The 18,582-nt window shown below is 37.0% G+C and overlaps 3 protein-coding genes across 4 annotated transcripts; 2 read left to right on the top strand and 1 right to left on the bottom strand.

The window, feature by feature from the left end:
* On the bottom strand, positions 1 to 3,567 carry dnajc12 (DnaJ (Hsp40) homolog, subfamily C, member 12). The gene is made up of 5 exons (XM_055021751.1): positions 3,184 to 3,567; positions 2,597 to 2,675; positions 1,768 to 1,907; positions 1,558 to 1,678; positions 1 to 604 (listed from the first exon to the last, which is right to left on the bottom strand). The coding sequence occupies exons 1-5, from the start codon at positions 3,259 to 3,261 to the stop codon at positions 522 to 524; spliced, it is 501 nt and encodes a 166-aa protein (XP_054877726.1). The 5' UTR covers positions 3,262 to 3,567; the 3' UTR covers positions 1 to 521.
* Positions 3,568 to 3,803: 236 nt separating this feature from the next.
* sirt1 (sirtuin 1) lies at positions 3,804 to 9,190 on the top strand. Its single transcript, XM_055021750.1, has 9 exons — positions 3,804 to 4,214; positions 4,775 to 4,897; positions 5,012 to 5,247; positions 5,327 to 5,479; positions 5,636 to 5,783; positions 5,866 to 5,945; positions 7,594 to 7,777; positions 7,866 to 8,339; positions 8,883 to 9,190. The coding sequence occupies exons 1-9, from the start codon at positions 3,812 to 3,814 to the stop codon at positions 9,164 to 9,166; spliced, it is 2,085 nt and encodes a 694-aa protein (XP_054877725.1). The 5' UTR covers positions 3,804 to 3,811; the 3' UTR covers positions 9,167 to 9,190.
* A 2,795-nt stretch (positions 9,191 to 11,985) lies between these two features.
* Positions 11,986 to 18,354, top strand: cacul1 (CDK2 associated cullin domain 1). Of its 2 annotated transcripts, none has more exons than XM_055021791.1 (8): positions 11,986 to 12,467; positions 12,554 to 12,680; positions 14,308 to 14,410; positions 14,485 to 14,580; positions 14,654 to 14,756; positions 15,685 to 15,774; positions 15,856 to 15,994; positions 16,720 to 18,354. In XM_055021791.1, the coding sequence occupies exons 1-8, from the start codon at positions 12,137 to 12,139 to the stop codon at positions 16,757 to 16,759; spliced, it is 1,029 nt and encodes a 342-aa protein (XP_054877766.1). In that variant the 5' UTR covers positions 11,986 to 12,136; the 3' UTR covers positions 16,760 to 18,354. The 2 variants fall into 2 exon arrangements, with proteins under 2 accessions (XP_054877766.1, XP_054877767.1); XM_055021792.1 differs by having other exon boundaries at positions 11,987 to 12,446.
* Positions 18,355 to 18,582: the final 228 nt, after the last annotated feature.

The following is an 18,582-nucleotide window of genomic DNA, read 5'->3' as shown; positions in this document are numbered from 1 at the left end:
AGAATTTTCTCTCTTTTAATAACTATATGCAAATTGTCTTACGCTCAGTTGACGTAGATCAGCAGCAGCTGTAACCCAAATAAAGTAATGCCTAATCCTGAAACATGAACATTTAATATCAAATTCACACCAGAGAATGAAAAAATAATAAATCACATTGAAAATGTAGTTTATTTGAAAAACAAAACCATTTTAAACAGAAGTCAGCAGCACAAACAGCTGAAATTTCTCTGTTTAGTTTAAAAGACGAGACAAATACAGAAAAAAAATGTATTACAGTCAGAGCAAAGTTACACAAAACATTAAAAATAATTTACATTTTGATTTTATCACATAAAATATGGAACATGTCATATTTATACATCAGGAACAGAAACATTCACATTCATACATTTTTTATAGCATAGACACAAACTAAATATTTGTAAGAAGGTGGAAACTTTAGCAGCTGAATGCCTGAAAACAGCAGGAAGCAAATACTTACAGAGAGTAACAAGAGATAGTGTTTAATGGTAATTAATTTATATTTCATAATTTCTGAACTTCTGCAGCAGACATGATGGAGAGTCGGAGGCCCAACGGAAACGCTGATGATAAAAATCGCCTGATTGAAAAAAACAATAAAAGATTATTTTAAGATAGGCAATGATGTGAAAATTAGGATAAATATCCCTTCATCTTTCCATTTTTATGTATTTTATTGGGATTTTGTCTGGTAGCGTCTAACTGAAATGGAAAGAAAAATACTCATTGTTTTCAAACGTTCTGTGATTATTTTCAAATTAAAATCTGAAAGGTGCGGTGTGCATATCTTAAATACCACCATCCACATTTATTCTTTGAAGACTCTTGGTTCTTGATCACAACATGAATTTGACTTAAAAATAAAATCTCAGATTTTTTTCTTATTCTTTTCTAAAAACAAAATAAATAAAAAAATGACAGAAACACTTTCAAAAAGTGGCTTTTATTTCAGTCGTCCATTTTATGGATTATATGGCGAAATATTAGTGCCATGCTATGATAATGTTTTGCTGAATTACAAGAATAAAGTAATATTGGAGGAATGAAGATGCAATTTTACTAGAACATCTAAACATTGTGAAAAGCTTTGATAGAGTTACATAGATCTAAAAAGTTTCAGTAGTTTACAAAATTGTTTCCAAGTCATGCTATTGATAATAATTTTATTCTGACATGTTAGAAGATGGAGTATTTCCTGATCTGTAAAACTGATACCAAAGCTTAACTTCACAAAATGCTCAACATTTCTCATTTTTAGTTTTTGTTGGTTTTCACACTGGAGTGCAACATTCTTTAAAACATAATTATGACTGTATTTGACTATACTTTTGCAATATTTATTGTCATAGTTTTAAAAAAATATGACCTGGCCTTCACATTTTGTTGTAGAATTGACCTGAATTCAAAATCCATATAATCAGAACAGCCAAGATGATTCGTTTTCTATGTATTTTACTGTCATTTGGACTAGCAGACAAGTTTAGATATATTATTGAAGTTTTGTTTTTTAAATACCTGATTTTATTTACTTACATAAAGCTGCTTCATTTGAAGGATTCTCCGATGTTTCGTCGGTCTGTGAAGCAGCCAGATCTTCCGGTTTGCAGGACTCCAGCATTGGTTCCTTCTTGGTTCTCACAGCCCAATGCATCGACTGCAGACACACAAAAAAAGCTGCGTTGGTTAGTTTACTGCAGCTGCAGCAAAACCTGAAAACCTGCAGAGATTGAAGATGCTTCGTACCGTTTTTACCGAATCATTCAGGGCTTGCCATTCCTGGAAGGGAACACTAATCCCGCTTCTTTTCCACAGGTCGTAGTTTCTCCGTTTGGCTTCATCACACAGAACCTCTTTGGCTTCTTGCAGCTTTTGGAAATCAGCCACTGATCAGAAGAAAGCAAGCACTTAGAATAATTGTAAGACACATTAATAATAATCTAGAATGCTAAAAAATAAAAGAAATGCAGCCTCATGTCCTATGCTATTTTCTGGAGGCACTTAAAAACTTTGACTAAAATGAGAAGGTTTTAAAAATAGATGTGATAAATGCAAGTTTTAGCTATTTTTCACTTTTTATGGAATAATTTTATTTTAAACAGAATGACACTAAAAGTACTATATTTTTATTTATATCTGGTTTTCTTGTTATTAGACTGGAAACTGTATAGAAATATGAAATTATTATTTATCATTATTTAATGTCCCTTTGGGATTAATAGAGTATTTTTGAATTCGAAAACTTCATATGAGAAAATGTAGCCATCATCTTTCTCTTTATATAAAAACCTTAAAAATAGTAATAAAATTGTGTTTCTTTAAAAATCACAGCATATTTACTGCAGTTGATAACTTGTCAAAAATAATAAGATGTCATTTTTCAAGGAGCCTGGATAAATAAAGGAATTTCTGTGAATTAAACTCGTTTTATTTAGCTGGACCGAGTGGAAAAGAGGCTCTTTGGAATGCAAAGGCTGCAGAACAGTGCTTTATCTCACACAATCGCAAGACAAAAAAACAACAACATTGAATTAACAGATGTTTTCAGTTGAAGAGAAGTTAATCTGAGATTCACCTGCTGTTGGATTGTCCTGGTGTTTATCTGGGTGACATGCTAAGGCTCTGACTTTGTATTCATTCAGAATCTGCTCAGTCTTTAAGAAAACATACACAAAACAGAAAAATAAATCAAATACATTTCAGTAGTATTGTGGGATATTGTCTCTGACGCCTGGGGGAGCCCGGGACCATCAGGTCTAACTGTATTCAGTTAGAGGCCTCTTCACGTTCGTTGCAACACTGACTGCTACCAGAGATGGTTCCTGCACAGAGCATCTTCCTCCACAACGACTCTAAGCAGATGAATTCAAGCTCCAGTTTAAAAACTACAAAATGCAGACTCTAATAGTCTAATAGCAGAGTCTTTCAAATTCAGTTTTTGATCTGAAAAAGGTTTATTTGATTTGCGTGAAGCAACGGGTTTCACATAAATTTACCTTGGACAACAAAAATGAACTGAGTCTTTAAATAATTAATTTATCAATAATATCCATCCAATACTCTGTGCTTCTGAATTAGTAATTAAAGAAACGTTTTTAAAATTGTCATGCGAAGACGTTCCAGCAAATAGACAGAGCCTGGAGTCATCCACTGGCAACTTACCGATGACAGTTCATCACAACCTAACAACCCGTAGAAATCCTCCAAGTCTTCAGCTTTACGACCCAAAATAGCCTCCATGTATGAGTTGTTTAGAAAAGCGTTTATGATCTCTTTTTATCGCAACCTGATGCAGCTGCGTCAGATTACAACTGTTTATTTCAAGGACTGGTCCAGCTCGGCCTCTCCCCAAACGTTTTATAGCATTGCTGATCAATATTTTTACACTAAAGAGACATTAAATCGATAAGAATGCCAATCAAATCTCTGAAGTCGAATAAACGTGTCTGTCCTTTTCTCGCGTGACGTATGTTGCATTCAAGAGTTTCGGTAAAACCTCTAAGCTAAAAGTGCATTTAAGATAAATATGTATTTGTCATTAGAAAACCAATGTGCATATCCGGACAACTGAAATCAATTAAAATATAGTAACTCAATCACTATTCACTCATCAGAAGGCTAGAATTTTGCGCTTCAATCCCATTTTAGCACAGTTTCAGCAAGTCGTTTCTGGTTTTAACGTATTTTCCTTTGAGTATCTGAACGCAACGCCAATTTGTTGTGGTTTAATGTCACCGAGGCACAATGGGAACGTTCCGCTCATTCTTACTGGTGGAGAGCAAGTCACGTGATGCTAGCTGTCCGAGACGAAGGAGCTGCGCAGCGGGTCTGTGGGCTGAAGATGGCGGACAGAGAGAACGCTCTCGGAACGGCTTACACAGGCACCTCTGAGATGGACGAACCTATCGCAAAAAGGTCAAAAATCTATCCGGTGACCAACCACGGACCCAGAGCCATAGAAACGGGCACAATCTCCTGCGTTTCGCCGGCCATTGGGAGCCGGGAAGAGGCGGGGAATTGTGCCGAGCCAGCGGAGAAGAAGGAAGCGAAGCCGGTGATGATGGCGGTAGAGCAGGCCCCGGCATCGCGAGGCGGGGACAACAATGGGCTGAGTCTGCCAGTCTCCGAGCCGCACAAACCACCTGGGAAATTAGGCGACAGCACCGCGTTTGGTGCAACTGAGGAAGGTGCCGGTATGTAGAGCGATGGACGTCCCTTCTACGGCAACGCTGGTTGGCTTACCAACTCAATCAAATCACCGGCTAGCTACTTAGATCTTTACGAAAGCTAAATAGTGTTCATTTTCTTCTCTTGATTAAGCATTATATTGGCCTTTTCATTATTTTTATTAGGTGTTGTGAAGACGAACAGAAAGCTTTCAGCTGCGCTGGTGAATTAGACAACTTTTTTCAATGGCAATAAACTTAGATACTAAGTTTGCGTCAGTTAGCCGGTGTAGCGCTAAATCTTGTACACCATTCATCTGAGATCCGCCTTCTTTAAGGCATCCCGCTACACTGCCTTTGCATAAAAATGTTGTAATTCACTCTCATAATTTGGACACTTTTAAGATTAGAATAGTTTTTATCTGTTATAAGACTATATTACTGTATATTCTAATAATATGCTTCTGTTTAATTTGCCTTTTTGTAGCAGTAGATGAGCCATTTTGTAATAGATTAAGTTATTTCATTGTATCAAACTATGACCATTTACCAGTCAGTTTCAGCCTTTTTTCCCCCTCTCTTTTCAGATTTTCTTGGACATGACGATCTGCTTCACAATGGTCTTGCTGTCACACCAGAGCACATTGATGAGGAAGATGACAGATCTTCACATGCAAGCTCCAGTGACTGGACTCCTCAACCGCAAATAAGTAATTTGGATAATTTTACTGTCACTTCCTAGCATAAAGTTCTAGTTATTATGTTCATTACTAATCTGAATTACATTAACCCTTGTTTTTCTGTCATGCTTCGCCTGTTAACAGGTTCATACAGTTACATCCAGCAGCACATCAGAGAGACGGATCCACGGGCCATTCTGAGGGATCTGCTTCCTGAAACCATCCTCCCCCCAGACCTGGATGATATGACGTTATGGCAGATAATCATCAACATCTCTGAGCCTCCAAAAAGAAGAAAACGAAAGGACATCAACACCCTGGAAGATGTGGTGAAGCTGCTTCATGAAAGCAAAAGGATCCTAGTCCTGACTGGCGCTGGTGTATGTATTTGTACTTATTTTAAAAATGTCTAATTTAAAATGTTATTATTAAAAATATGTATTTTGTGTCTGTTTTCAGGTTTCTGTTTCATGTGGAATACCAGATTTTCGCTCCAGAGATGGAATTTATGCACGACTTGCTGTAGATTTTCCTGATCTTCCAGATCCTCAATCAATGTTTGATATTGAATATTTTAGAAGAGACCCTCGACCCTTTTTCAAGTTTGCTAAGGTTTGTTCATGCCTTCTCATCTTGTAATTACAATGACAAGTTTGCTGACAAGTTTCATTCAGCAATTTAGTAAAATTTTTAAATGTTAGAAGCTAGTAGAAGGTAAATATGGGCCTTTATATTCAGTTAATGTTGAATTTGCTACTTTTCTTGCAGGAGATTTTCCCCGGTCAGTTCCAGCCGTCGCCCTGTCACAGATTTATATCCATGCTGGATAAACAAGGGAAGCTGCTTCGAAATTACACTCAAAACATTGATACGTTGGAGCAAGTTGCCGGAGTTCAGCGAATTATCCAGTGCCATGGTGAGTTTTTATTTTGTTTCCTGCTCTATAATCCGTTTCTGTATGGTGATTTATAAAAATACACTGCTTTTTGTCCTTTCAGGATCATTTGCTACTGCATCATGTCTTGTCTGTAAACACAAGGTGGATTGTGAGGCGATACGGGCTGACATCCTCAATCAGGTATTTATTGATTAAAAACCGGTTCAAGTCTGTTCAAAAATGGCGCCTTCGGCATTACAAGTAAATAAAATAAAATAATTATTTATGAATTTGGAAATAAAATGGATTAAAAATTTAACTTCAAATATTTATGTGCAGTTTGGAAGATGTGAGCTGTAAAAAGTAACACAAAAAGGTAAATTGAGAGACATTTTGTTGACTAAAAATGTTGAAGTTAAAAGATTATTGTAGTTGTTTGTATAGATTTTGTGACTCCACAAAATGGAAACTTTGATGGAAACTTTTTCTAATTTATTAGGATGAAATTTTCAGATTTTTGTAGTATTTTCCTTTTTTAGCTGTCTTATTTTTATTTTATTTTTCCTTTTAATATTATAGAAAGAAGGACAACAAACATTCAGCAACTACTTACTCATTCGTTTAATCAGTTCTTGTTTTTGTTCCGAGGAATAGACTGAAAATATTTTCAAGAGGAAAAAAAGTGAAAATATTCGACCCGTAAACTCATGGAGTTGTTCAGCTTCGGTTTATTAATGCAAATATCTTAGCCACTTTTTAGGGATCTATAATAGCTTTTTTTCTATATTATAATAATAATTCACAACAAAATCATTTTGTGTTTTCAATTTAGTGTGAAAATGTCTTTGACTTGCCAATTTTGGCCTGCAGTGCAGAAAGTTTTTTTTTTTTACTATTTAAATTTACATTTTTTATGTCATTAGAACAGTTTGACGTAAACAGCAACATTTCAAGCAAGTTTTTCAACTTTGCAGAAAAAGTTTTTTACTTACACCTGAAGTGATTTAAAGCTTCTCTGAACAAGAATCAATGACCTTCCAATCGTCGGTCTGTGCCTCACTAAAGGCACCAAACTCAACCTTTACTTCCTGTTTATTCCAACTATACACAGTGTCGCTGTTTTGAGTTTTTTTGTTTGTTTTTGTGACATTTTTAAAGTTCACTCTTCAATTTTTGATAATTGAACAAAAATAAAGCTACTAGTTCTGTGAAGACGCAGCAGTCCTTCCATACTGAAAGCCCTTTAAAAAATCAGCTAAATCTGTTGTTAACTCGTCTTGTTTATACTTAAAGCTGCAGAATGTATCTGATATAAAAACTACTTTACATATTTGTTTTAAGCTGTCACTATGTTGTGACAGTTTGAAACAGATATGTGAAAAGAAGTCTAGCTCCTGTATTTTCTCCCAGCGCAAACTAGAAGCAACCAATCAGGGCCAGGAGGCGGGTCTTAATCCTCCCTTCGACTCTGCTATGCTGCAGCTCGCATATCATGTTATGAATGCTAAGGCTAGTTAGCATAGCTACCAGTGCTACCAGAAACAGCTTTCCTGTAACGGTAAGTTGTTACTCTGCCATTTGCACATTTAGCAGTGTGTACACCAGATTTATTGACAGTAATAAGCCCCGCCTCCAGGCTCTGATTGGCTGTTTTTAGTCCATTTCTTCAGATAATAGCAGCTCAATGAGGAGGTGGATTGATATCTTTTCACAGATTATTTCTCTCATGTTGTAACACCATAACATGGTGACAGTTTTATGTTAGAAACTTATTTTATATAAACGTTGCAGCTGTAACCAGCATGAAAGTCTTATTTAACTGTAATGAATAACCAAAGTCTTCCTGCAGGTCGTCCCCCGTTGCCCCCGGTGTTCAGACATTCCTCTGGCCATCATGAAACCGGACATTGTGTTTTTTGGAGAGAATCTTCCAGAACATTTCCACAGAGCCATGAAGCAGGACAAAGACGAGGTCGACCTTCTGATTGTCATCGGGTCGTCTCTAAAAGTCCGGCCGGTCGCCCTCATCCCGAGTACGTCTTACCGGAATCTTCTTCCTGTTGTCCATTAAAGGTTTTTGGTACCGTAATTTCTGTTTTTTCGTTTCCCGTCTTCGTCCAGACTCCATTCCTCATGAAGTGCCTCAAGTTCTGATCAACAGGGAGCCACTGCCTCATCTGAACTTCGACGTGGAGCTGCTGGGCGACTGCGACGGCATCATCAACGAACTCTGCCACCGGCTGGGCGGAGACTTCGAGCAGCTCTGCTTCAACACTCTAACCCTCAACGAGATCACAGAGAAACCACCACGGCTAGCAGAGCCGCCGCCGCCGGACGAGGCTTCCACTGACCCGGCGGACAAACTTCCAGAGGACACGGAGAGCGAGAATGTCAAGGAAATTGTGACGCCGTTAGAGCCTTGTTCAAACGCAGCGAGTCGAAGCGCGGACGACGCCGAGTCGCCGGAGCCTCAGAGAGAGGACGCGGCGAAAGACGAGACAGGCGAGGCGAAGAGCCAAACCTCAAAGCCGGACAATCGAAAGCGATACTGGATGAGTCGGGTCAGCAGGAGTCCAATCAGCAAACGGCTTGAAGGTGATTTTGTAGAAGCGCTGTCAATCATCCTCATGTATCCCTGTTAAATGTGCTGATGGTGGAGAAAGAACTTATTGATAGAGAAAAAACATTTCTCCGCTGCCGTCAGCATCTATGCTAACTAGCCTTAGCATTCATGACAGAGGGGAGCAGGAAACTAGCAGACATAGTGATTGAAAGCACTAAGACCCGCCTCCTGGCTCCGATTGGCTGTTTCACATTACAACTGGAAGAAAGCAGAGGAGCTGGATTTTTTTTCTTAATTTTCTTATACTGTCACAACATGGTGACAGTTTCAACAAATTTATAAAAATATTTTTCATAAAAGTTACATTCTGCAGTTTTAAGGGAATAAATAAAAAATCTTCAGAATTCACCTGATTAATTATCACAATAATTAATTACTAAAATAATGACTAATGTGCTGTAATATGATGGATATTTTAGCCACTTGGATGGTAATATTTATGAAGAGTTGTAATATTTACTTTGAAAGATCCAGATTATCTCTAAATGTCTAAATGTTGTGTTGGTTTTCTTCAGGCGGTCAGTACCTTTTCCAAACACCCAATCGATACATCTTCCACGGCGCCGAGGTCTACTCTGACTCCGAGGAGGACGAGACGTCGAGCTCCTGCGGGAGCGACAGCGACGGTTCCGACTGCAGCCAGGACGGGCCGGAGGACTGCAGCGAGGCCGAGGACGGCGCCCGACCTGCGGGCGACGAGGCGACACACAGAGACACTTTATCGCTAAACGAAGAGGTCACGCCGACTCTGCAGACGGACTTCACATCAGAACATTCTGAGAGGACCACATATCTCTAGGCATACATTTCACAAAGCACGAACTGTCTCTCATATATATATATATATATATATATATATATATATATATATATATATATATATATATATGTGTGTGTGTGTGTGTGTATGTATATACATATATATGTCATACTTGTTATTTTTTCATAAAGCGGAAATGGCATCACACATGTGTGCGTAAACATAGCAGGTTTCTTCTTGTTCGGGTTGGTCGTTTGTTTTCGTTTCATTGCATCCATTTTTTTCTCTTAAATTCACCCATTCTGTTCCTGCAACACTTTGTTCTACGACGGCGTTTTGAAGCCACTGTCGATGGGAAAAGACAGAATTTCTGACAAAACCACTCAACAATTTCTGAGTTTGGAAAGTTTAAAAATTGCTTTAAAAAGATTTGGAATTTTGAGATGCATCTCAGGAATTTCCTCAAAGAAAATTTGAGTTTTAAAAGTTGAAAATTCTTACAGAAAATAAGAAATTTTGAGATTATAAATTTTTCTTTGGGAAGTTGAAAAGTTGCTAGAAAAAAATCTGAAACTTTCAGATTAATTTCAGACTGTCATTAAAAAACATGGAAAATTGAAGTTTCAAAAGTTAAAAGTTTTTTACTTTAGAAAATTTTTGTCTGAATTCTAGACATTTCTAAGTTGGAAAAAAATTTAGAATAATTAAAAAATGTATGACTTCTTTCTCGCAAATTTTCAACTTTTGAAAGTCAGAAATGTCCAAGTCTTATTTATTTTTTTTAGAAAATTTCAAAGATTAATCTAAAAATGTCAGCATTTTTTTTTGCAATTTCTTTTACTTTTCAAACTCAGAAATGGTCACGTTTGTTCTTTCTAGACACCTATCAGATTAACCTAAAAATGTGAGTTTTTTGGTGAAAATATACTCCTTTTTTATGTTTTTTTTTACCAATCTACAATGGCCCTGATTCGCTGTCATAGTGTTGTGCTTTGGCTCCTAAATCACTCTGATTATGACAGTGGTTTCTGATTAGGCAACATGTACGTTTAAAAGCCTCTGCCTGTTTATTACTGGATTCTCAAGAGTTTCAGGCACATTTTCTGCTGATTTGTTAACCTGCATGCGATATATAGTTCAGTTTTCCCCCTTTCTTTAGATAAATTATGGAAATAAGGAACAGGACTCTTTAATTTCAAACCAAAGAACATTACCTGCACATTCATCTGTGATTTTGTACGTCCTGTCCTTTAAAATCTTCATTGGGCAGCTACTTTTCTGGTCAAGCCTCTTATTTTTATATTTGGGAGTGAGACATACTCATCAATGGGTAGATGGTAGTTTTTAATTTGTATAAAGTTGTATTAGAGGCTTTATATGGAGGAGAGGTCTGGCTATATTGAGCTGAAAGCTGTAGAAATATACTCTAATCAAAAACCGGCACTTTTTCCTTTCCTGTACGACTTCCGGTTTTGTTGCCTCTCTGTTGTGGAGGGAAACGAAACTAAAATCCTGTTAGATTGGCAACAGCATAACATTACATATGCTTTTTGGAGGATGATGTTTTGTAAACCAGATTTTAAGAAATGTTTTTATATCATAACTGTTTCTTTTCTGGGGTTCTGAGTAAAAAACAAAGAGAAAGCTCTTGCGATTTATTTTATTTTTTTTTCCATTGAAGGCATCTTTTCTCTGCATGAAAAATAAAAACTTAATTAGAAAATGTGACTGAATTAAAACAGGGTATCCGTGCATCCTTGAGTCTTAATATATCTTAAATTAAGACATTAGAAGTTCAATTTTAAAATAGTCTTTCTTAATTTTCTGTCAGGCAAACGTTTGAGTCGCACCCAAGATGCGACTCGAGACCGTTCAGGCTAGCTAACGTCAGTGCTAACTAGCTGCTAACATCAGTGCTAACTAGCTGCTAATGTTAGTGCTAACTAGCTGTTTTGCATCTGTGTTGGCTGGAGGACGTTTGTACATTTCTGTGGAGATACACAAGTTTTTATTTTTATTCAAAATGGTCTTAAAATGTCTACAGAAACCATACAAAAATAAAAATAATTATTGATGGTTAAATCCTATCAAATATGATTTTTAGTATTGACGAATATTGATTCTTTATACTTTAGAGCGGTATTAGTGAATAAACATGGAGGTAACATGTCTGCGTTTTACCATCTTAGGGATATTGTAGATAAAAGAATAATCAAAACTCTAAAATGTTAGAATTAACTAAGTTCAAAATCCAACTCACATTTAGGTACAGCGGAGATACTTGGTAGTTGAAACACCAAAACTAGAAATAATTTTATTATCATATCCTCAGATAAAAAATACACAAATAAGCCTATTTTATTCTCAGATAATGGCACAGTTGTGTTAAAGAAAACCATTTATTGTTTTAAGGTGCTTACTTTGTTCTATAACCCATTAATTCTTACATTGGCTATGTTTGCTGATAATATTGTATTTGTTGGAAGATATCTAACCAAATCTCCAGTTCTATACTTCCCATTTCATCAAGTTTTATAATATATAAATTAGAAAATCTAATATTTATTTAATAAAGATTCTTAGTTTACTTCTGACCAAATGGAAATATTTATATTTTAGTTTTATTCACTATATGTAAATCATGTTTTCCCTCATTTTTTAATTATTTTTATTAGTATTTTGTTCTATTTGTAGGGGTAACATAAGGTCCTCGTCTTGGGTAAGTAACACTGCGTTACATACTGATATCATTTGATTCATTTTCTCTCTTTTTGTCTCTTTAATTGTACTATAATGAAAGTAGTACAATAAAACAGGTCGGAACTACATTTTCCATCATCCTCTCTGCTGTCCTGCGACGCAAACTGTCGTAAAATGTGAGCTTAGAGCAGAAAGAAGGATGCACAACACCGAGCACGGCTGAGAGTTTTTGTTTGTTTTCGCTTGTTTCTGTCGGAATGTGTCAGTAGTTCTGCTCGGTTCTGGCCCGGCTCAGTTGCTACCGTCAAGATGGAGGCCATGGAGGACGACAGCTCGGAGGTTAAAGACGACCACAACCACAACTACTGCGGCGGTAAAGTCAGGGCGGCGCTTAGCAGCCAGGTACCGGATGGAGTAGGAGTCCCTGAGCCCGTTTGTCCAACGGTACCGGGGGCAGAACCGGCGAAGCGGCAGGCGAAACCGTGGTCCGGCAGTCCCCGGACTGTGTCCGAGTTGATGGACTCGGACACAGGCAGCGAGAGCAGCGAAGTTAGCGAGCCGGACTGCTCGGCTGCTAGCGCCGAGGACAAATTCAGACTCGACTCCACTTCCAAGTTCCGTAAGGGCCCGAAGAGCCGCGGTCCGTCTGCAGCTCGGTTCCAGGTTCTGCTTTTACCACCAGGGCGGTGCTTTCAGGCGACTGACCCCCTCTCTCTCTTGACCCAGTGCTGAATGCGATGGCAGTAGAGGACTACCGGAAGAACCACTGGCCCAACCTGGAGGAGGCGATAGACCGCCTGCTGATCCAGAACCTCTCGGACCACATCTCGGTCTCCTACGCTCAGATCTACGGGTAAGACTGGATCCGCTCCAGGGCCGGTCCGAACTACCGCGAGGCCCCGGGCAGGGAGGGGGCGTTGATTTGTGGTATTTATTGAAACAAATAGCAGTAAAAAATAAAATAAAATCACAGCTCATTCCTCCAACTTTCTGAGCGCGTACTGGTGCCGAAGTGAAATTAAAGCTGCAGAATAAGTTTTGATGTCATGAACTTTTCAACCTACTGGCTGGTCTGTGTCCTTCCAGAAGCATGAAAATTAGCCGATGAAACTCTTGCATGTTTTCTTTTTTTTTTGCACCTCGCTGGAGGGCAAAAAGACGATTCTTTTACATTCTGTTCAAACAATCCGGTCAACAAAATGAAACCTGGAGATGTTGGTATTATTGCTTTAGTGCGCCACAGCAAAGGGAAAGATGAGGCAGAAAAACCATTGAGGAACAACAAGATCCGCCTCCTGGCTCTGATTGGTTGTTCCTATTTAGCACTGGGAGTTGTTTTTTATTTCACAGATTATCTTTCTCATGTTATACTATCACAGTTTCAACAAATATGTAAAATATACATGGTCCAATTTTAAAACTGTTACAGAACCACACCAAGATGTACATGTCATTGTTCTGAAGTTATTTTAATGAGATGCTACAACCAGGATGTTCAAAGTTTGGCATCTGCCATTGATTTTATTTAGATTATAATTCAAGGATTAAACAAATTAGGACAAAACTACAATTTTTCAAGTTAAAATTTACCTGCAAAAATGTTAAACCCAACATAAAACGCTAATCTTTTCCAAGCTTTCTGGTGTCACATCAGCTCATTGATGTATTTGTTAAAATGTAATAATTCACTTTATTTGTTTAATTAAATTGGTTATTAGATTGGAAATTAGATAAAATTCCAACATCTCGTGTGGATGAAAACATTTCTGAAGCCGATCTTGTGTGTACAATAATATTATTTTTAAACAAAATGGTGGCAACGTTTGTTTTTAAAAAAGACACATAAGAGATTTTTTTACCTTTTTAGAGAATTGGGAGTTTCTGGTTGAACACATTTATAAACAAATGCTTTTTGGTTTTATCTTTAATGCAAAATGTTGATATGCTTTGTACTATTTTTGGCTTATTTTCTTCAGGTAGACAGAATTCTGGAAACACTACAGCAAAGCATTACTTAAAGATTTAAACATTTGTGCAACCATATTATTGCAGGTTTCTTTATTTTTATTTTCTAGTATCAACCTGCTTTGGCCACCAGGGGGCGCCAAGCTGTTTTTTTTAGATGCGGCTCTTTAGCGCCGCCCTAGTGGCTCCCTGGAGTTCTTTTAAAAATGTTTGAAAATGGAAAAAGTTGGGGGATGGAAATATATATTTTGTTTTCATTTGGTTTCTATAGGAGGACAAACATGACACAATTATTCTTAATGTTTTCCAAAGCTATGAAAATGTGTAGAATAAACATTAAATTCCAACATTTCCGTCAACGAAGATTTGCCCCATAGCCTGTTAAGCACGTTCCGTTTTGCTGTTTTTTGTTTTTTTGGTCCAAAATGACTCTTTCAACATGTTGGGTTGCCGACTCCAGTTCTAAATCAACTAAAATGTAGGACTTGATTGTTTCCCCTGATTTGTTTTCGCAGCTATGTGTACAAGTGTGTTTGCCAGCAGCACTCTGAGCTGCTCTACAGAGACCTGACCTGCAAGATTACAGCTCACCTGCAGCAGGTTTCCACACAACTACAGGTGAGAAAACCCAAGTCCAGCCAGTTACCACCAGGTAAAACTAAATAAATTTAAAATATGTTGCTCATTGGCAGGCCAGCCCAACTGAAAACCTGATTGAAAACTTCAACATCGCTCTTACTCAGTACCTGGCGTCTCTTCAGTGTATCGTTCCAGTGTTTATATACTTGGTAGGTATTATCTGCAACAAAAGAGAAACTTTTTTAAAGCTGATTTTAATGTTTTTTTCTTCAATGTTTCCAGAACAAGTTTTATATTGAGTCAAAACTGAACCGAGACCTGAAAGAGGATCTGATGAAGCTGTTTGCAGACCATGTTGCAGAAGAACATCTAAGCAAATTGATGCGTGAGTCAACGTGACTGTTGCAAAAGTCTTCTTTAAACTTTTTCACCATCACACTAAAACAAACTTTAATGTATTTTTAGATGATTTTATGTGATGGAACAAAACACAGTTGTGTGGTCTGCTATGTTCCTTTATATGGAGCTACATTAGGGTCGTAAGTTTGTTCAAAAATAATTTTGAAACAAACAAAAAAAGAAAAGATTTAAAAACTCCTTGCCCTGTGTGAGCAGAGCCCTAAAGTGTTGGAGGTTTGAAATTATGATTGACACCTACGAAGCTAAATTGAGATCATAAAGTTTGTTTCATAAATCTGAAAAGTTTTCTTTCAGTTTTAAAATTGTTTTTTGTAATATATGTCCTATTATTGACCTTATATCCATATTATGGACATAATATCCATATAATTATGGATATTGTGATTTGAAGGACAAAATCTGAAAATAACATTTTAGGTCAATATTACATCCATATTATTGACATTATGTGGGGCTATAAAGTCTTTAAAAAATAGAGTATGAAAAAAACTGAAAAAAAAAAAATACAGTGAAAAACAAAATAGACTTTTTTTCAGAAAAAGTCTGAAAATGAAAAAAAACATTGATTGTTAAAAGTAGTTTTTTTTTTGTTTTTTTTTTGTTAAAATTTGCTTTTCTTTTTATTTTGACATTAAAATAAAGAAGAAAAGCGTGTGGCCCTAATTTACTTCCATAGATTTCATGCAGTTGAAAAGTGATCCCAGCTTCCAAAAATCTAATTTTTAAAACATAAAAATGTTTTCATGTTGAACCTACTCAATAACAAAGATGAAATTATTTTTTTGTAGAAAGGGGATCACAGATCAAATGTTTTTTACTACCTAAGGAAGAGTGAATACTTTCCTAAAGCACCAGCCGTCCTGTTAATTTTCCAGTTTTTGTTTTTTTTCCAGCTCTGCTCATCAAAGCTCACTCCATGCCGTTCCAAGTGCAGCCGTCGACGATGGCCAGCGTGGTGAAAGGCCTCCACAGCCTGCGACCAGGTGGCCAATCCATGCCTTTAACGGAAGAGATCAATAACTTCAACGTCTTTCTGATCGATAAATGTTTTGTTTCTGTTTCAGAGTGGGCCCAGCTCGCTCCGGCCCTCTTCTCCAGCTTCATCCCGCAGATCCACCCCCCCGCCGTGGAGTCCCAGCTGCCCGACTACGCCGACCGCGACCGGAAGCTGCAGATGGAGCTCTCCATGAACGGCTTTCCACGGCGAGTTTCCCTCCACTTCACACCAATCAACCAATCAATCAATTTTATTTGTGTTGCACATTTCAGCAGCAAGGCATTTCAAAGGATTCTATCATAAAAACACACAAGTAAAAATAATTAAAAGCAAAATTCAGTCCCCAGAAACGTTGTTATAGTTAACAAAAAACATTTTGTGAATTGAAATGAATAAAAACGGCAGTTTTCACCAGCTGTCAACAAACTACGGCATTCCATACCAACGCCAATTACGCTAGCCCACAAAATGGCGACTGCAAAAGTTGGAAAAAATGTATTCAATAAAAATGTAATTTATTTTTGGAAAATGGTCTCTTCTTCCAAGTGTTCATTACCCAAACATAATCATAATACTGTATTCATTTTTAGGTGTGGAATTAAAAAATGTCAAAGCATAAAAAAAATTTATAACTAAAAAATATTTAACAGATGGTTTATTTGCACTGTAAAAAGGAATTAAAACTATCTGAATTAGACAAAAAGTCTCAAAAATATAGTGAAAAATCCAAAAATATTTCAACCCTAGACACCAGTTAAGGCCTTGAACTCACATCTACGGAGCTACATTTGGGCCACAATGTTTGTGAAAACTTCAGAAGTTGAAATTAGATTTTTGGAGGCTGGGATTTTAAACAGGAAAAAAAGGATTTGAAGGAAAAAATCTGAAACTAACATTTTTTTTTGTTTGGTTATTTGTTTCTCGTGTCCAGGGGCGACCAATCCCGCAAACGCGCCAGCGAGGACTCCTGATGGCGCCGGCTCTGTTGCAGAACTCTACTGTGCCTCCTACAGATTGATCCCACTCGCTGCTCTAAATACACATTCAACAACGCCTCACCTTCGTCTCTGTTGACACGAGGCCACAAAAACACTGTGAACGACACAACGACCGCAACATTTTTCATTTTGATGCACAGGAGGGAAAATCGACACTCTCAGACTTCCATACAGGTTCTTCCCTCTCTGATTCCAGCTGCTGTGATTTGCGTCTGCAGCTGGAAATCCTGTGAATGTTTGATACAGAAGGGGCTAATAAACACTTTCTAGTTGCTGCTGACCATAATCTTCGTGTTTAAATTCCACGAATCGCTTGTTACAGGAAAAAAAAAAACGTAAGACCTCTGTTGTAATTCTCTACTTTTACGTTGCCTTTAACGCATTACTAACAAAATAAAACATTTGCCAAAGACTAGCAGAAGATACTTTTAAATGTGATGCTTTTCATTCAGGCTGCTTCCTCCCTTTAACGTTTGCACCAGTGCATCTTAACATAAGCTGTTAACTTATTTCTGTAATTTAAGATGAAACTCATAAATTATATTGATTCATTAATTACAGAGTGATGGATGTAAAGACTTTAATTCTGTTGATTTTATAAAAGCGTCAAATTAGGTTTTTCTGAAAATTACAGCTATTTTTTTTAAATTCTCTCCTGAAAGTTTTTTTTTTCCTTCCACTAAACTTTCTGTTGAATGCTGGAGCTTCTTTTATGCTCCTCTACAAAAACACACATTTTGTGTTTTGTAGATTTCTGGTCTATTCAATGTAAATGTCTTATTCTATATAAGACAAAACTAACTTACAGTTTACTTTTCAGCAGAAAATTGGAGCTTGTTTAAAATTAATAATCCATCCAAAAAGGGATTTATGTTTTACTTTTTGCAGAATTTTAATTTCAAAATTCTGACTTTTTCCTCCAAAGATTAAAATCTGAATTCTCTTTTTCTTTTGTGGCCCTAATCTCCTTCCATACCATCCCGACCCTTTTTATTTATTTTTGTCCCTCGTTTCTGCTTTTAGCCTTACCTGCACGATTTGCAGATTTTTCCCAGAAAGTGCCAGAAATCCTTGTGAACCTTTTGATATCCCAGATTCTATTTCTTCATGGATCCGATGAGTCTTTATGCAAATGTTAAGATGTATAGCTTGTTTATAATGTATATAGTTTGTCACTGCTGCATTTTCCTCTTTAATAATCTGATTAGTATTTTTGATACAAGCTCTTACACTGTTTTAAGTGTAAATAGATGGTTTTCTCTTTCTGTCTTGTTTTCCTCTAAAACTTTTTGATGAAGTAGAGAAAGAGTAAAGTTCCAACACTGGATGTAAACAGTTGTAATTTTTCCTCCAACAGAATGAGAAAAGGTTTTTGTTTGTGGAAAATGTCTGCAGAGAAACCGACTTGCACAGGAAACTTTTGTTAGTTTCAGGAGGAAAACAACGTTTGAGTTTCCAGATGTTTGTTTTTTTCTCTCTCTCTGTTTTTAAACGATAAATTAATTTCTGATGATCCAGATTGTTTGCTTTTTGTCTGCCAGGTTTTTAATAAAAGATGTACAAAGAAACTGATGTTTTGGTTTTTCTATCAGTTCATCCAGGAATACTTCTGTCGTTTATTCTCTGCATTTAAACATCCATCTTTTCGTCCATCTGTCATCCAAACATGATCCATCGATCCAACATGTTCAGTCCGTCCATTTAAATTTGAGTCCTGAAATAACCAGAGCATTCTGGGAATCTGAGTTTGTTAAACTGTCCAACTCTGGGTGTTTTGTAGGACGACCTCTGACCTC

Source organism: Poeciliopsis prolifica, unplaced genomic scaffold (genome assembly GCF_027474105.1).
Source record: "Poeciliopsis prolifica strain line A6 unplaced genomic scaffold, Auburn_PproV2 SCAFFOLD078, whole genome shotgun sequence".
NCBI lineage: Eukaryota > Metazoa > Chordata > Actinopteri > Cyprinodontiformes > Poeciliidae > Poeciliopsis > Poeciliopsis prolifica.
The sequence above is the reverse complement of the archived record's forward strand: the minus strand, read 5'-3'. Positions and strand labels throughout refer to the sequence as shown.

What these genes read in the sequence shown, in the direction of transcription:
- cacul1 (XM_055021791.1), top strand. Translation starts at nt 12,137, where the DNA reads ATGGAGGCCATGGAGGACGACAGCTCGGAGGTTAAAGACGACCACAAC. An exon ending in TAAGGGCCCGAAGAGCCGCG is followed by an intron (nt 12,468 to 12,553) that starts GTCCGTCTGCAG and finishes CTCTTGACCCAG; the next exon opens with TGCTGAATGCGATGGCAGTA. An exon ending in CCTCCACAGCCTGCGACCAG is followed by an intron (nt 15,775 to 15,855) that starts GTGGCCAATCCA and finishes TTTCTGTTTCAG; the next exon opens with AGTGGGCCCAGCTCGCTCCG.
- sirt1 (XM_055021750.1), top strand. Translation starts at nt 3,812, where the DNA reads ATGCTAGCTGTCCGAGACGAAGGAGCTGCGCAGCGGGTCTGTGGGCTG. An exon ending in TAGTCCTGACTGGCGCTGGT is followed by an intron (nt 5,248 to 5,326) that starts GTATGTATTTGT and finishes GTCTGTTTTCAG; the next exon opens with GTTTCTGTTTCATGTGGAAT. An exon ending in AATCAGCAAACGGCTTGAAG is followed by an intron (nt 8,340 to 8,882) that starts GTGATTTTGTAG and finishes GGTTTTCTTCAG; the next exon opens with GCGGTCAGTACCTTTTCCAA.
- dnajc12 (XM_055021751.1), bottom strand. Translation starts at nt 3,261, where the DNA reads ATGGAGGCTATTTTGGGTCGTAAAGCTGAAGACTTGGAGGATTTCTAC. An exon ending in CCAGGACAATCCAACAGCAG is followed by an intron (nt 1,908 to 2,596) that starts GTGAATCTCAGA and finishes TCTTCTGATCAG; the next exon opens with TGGCTGATTTCCAAAAGCTG. An exon ending in TGAATGATTCGGTAAAAACG is followed by an intron (nt 1,679 to 1,767) that starts GTACGAAGCATC and finishes GTGTGTCTGCAG; the next exon opens with TCGATGCATTGGGCTGTGAG.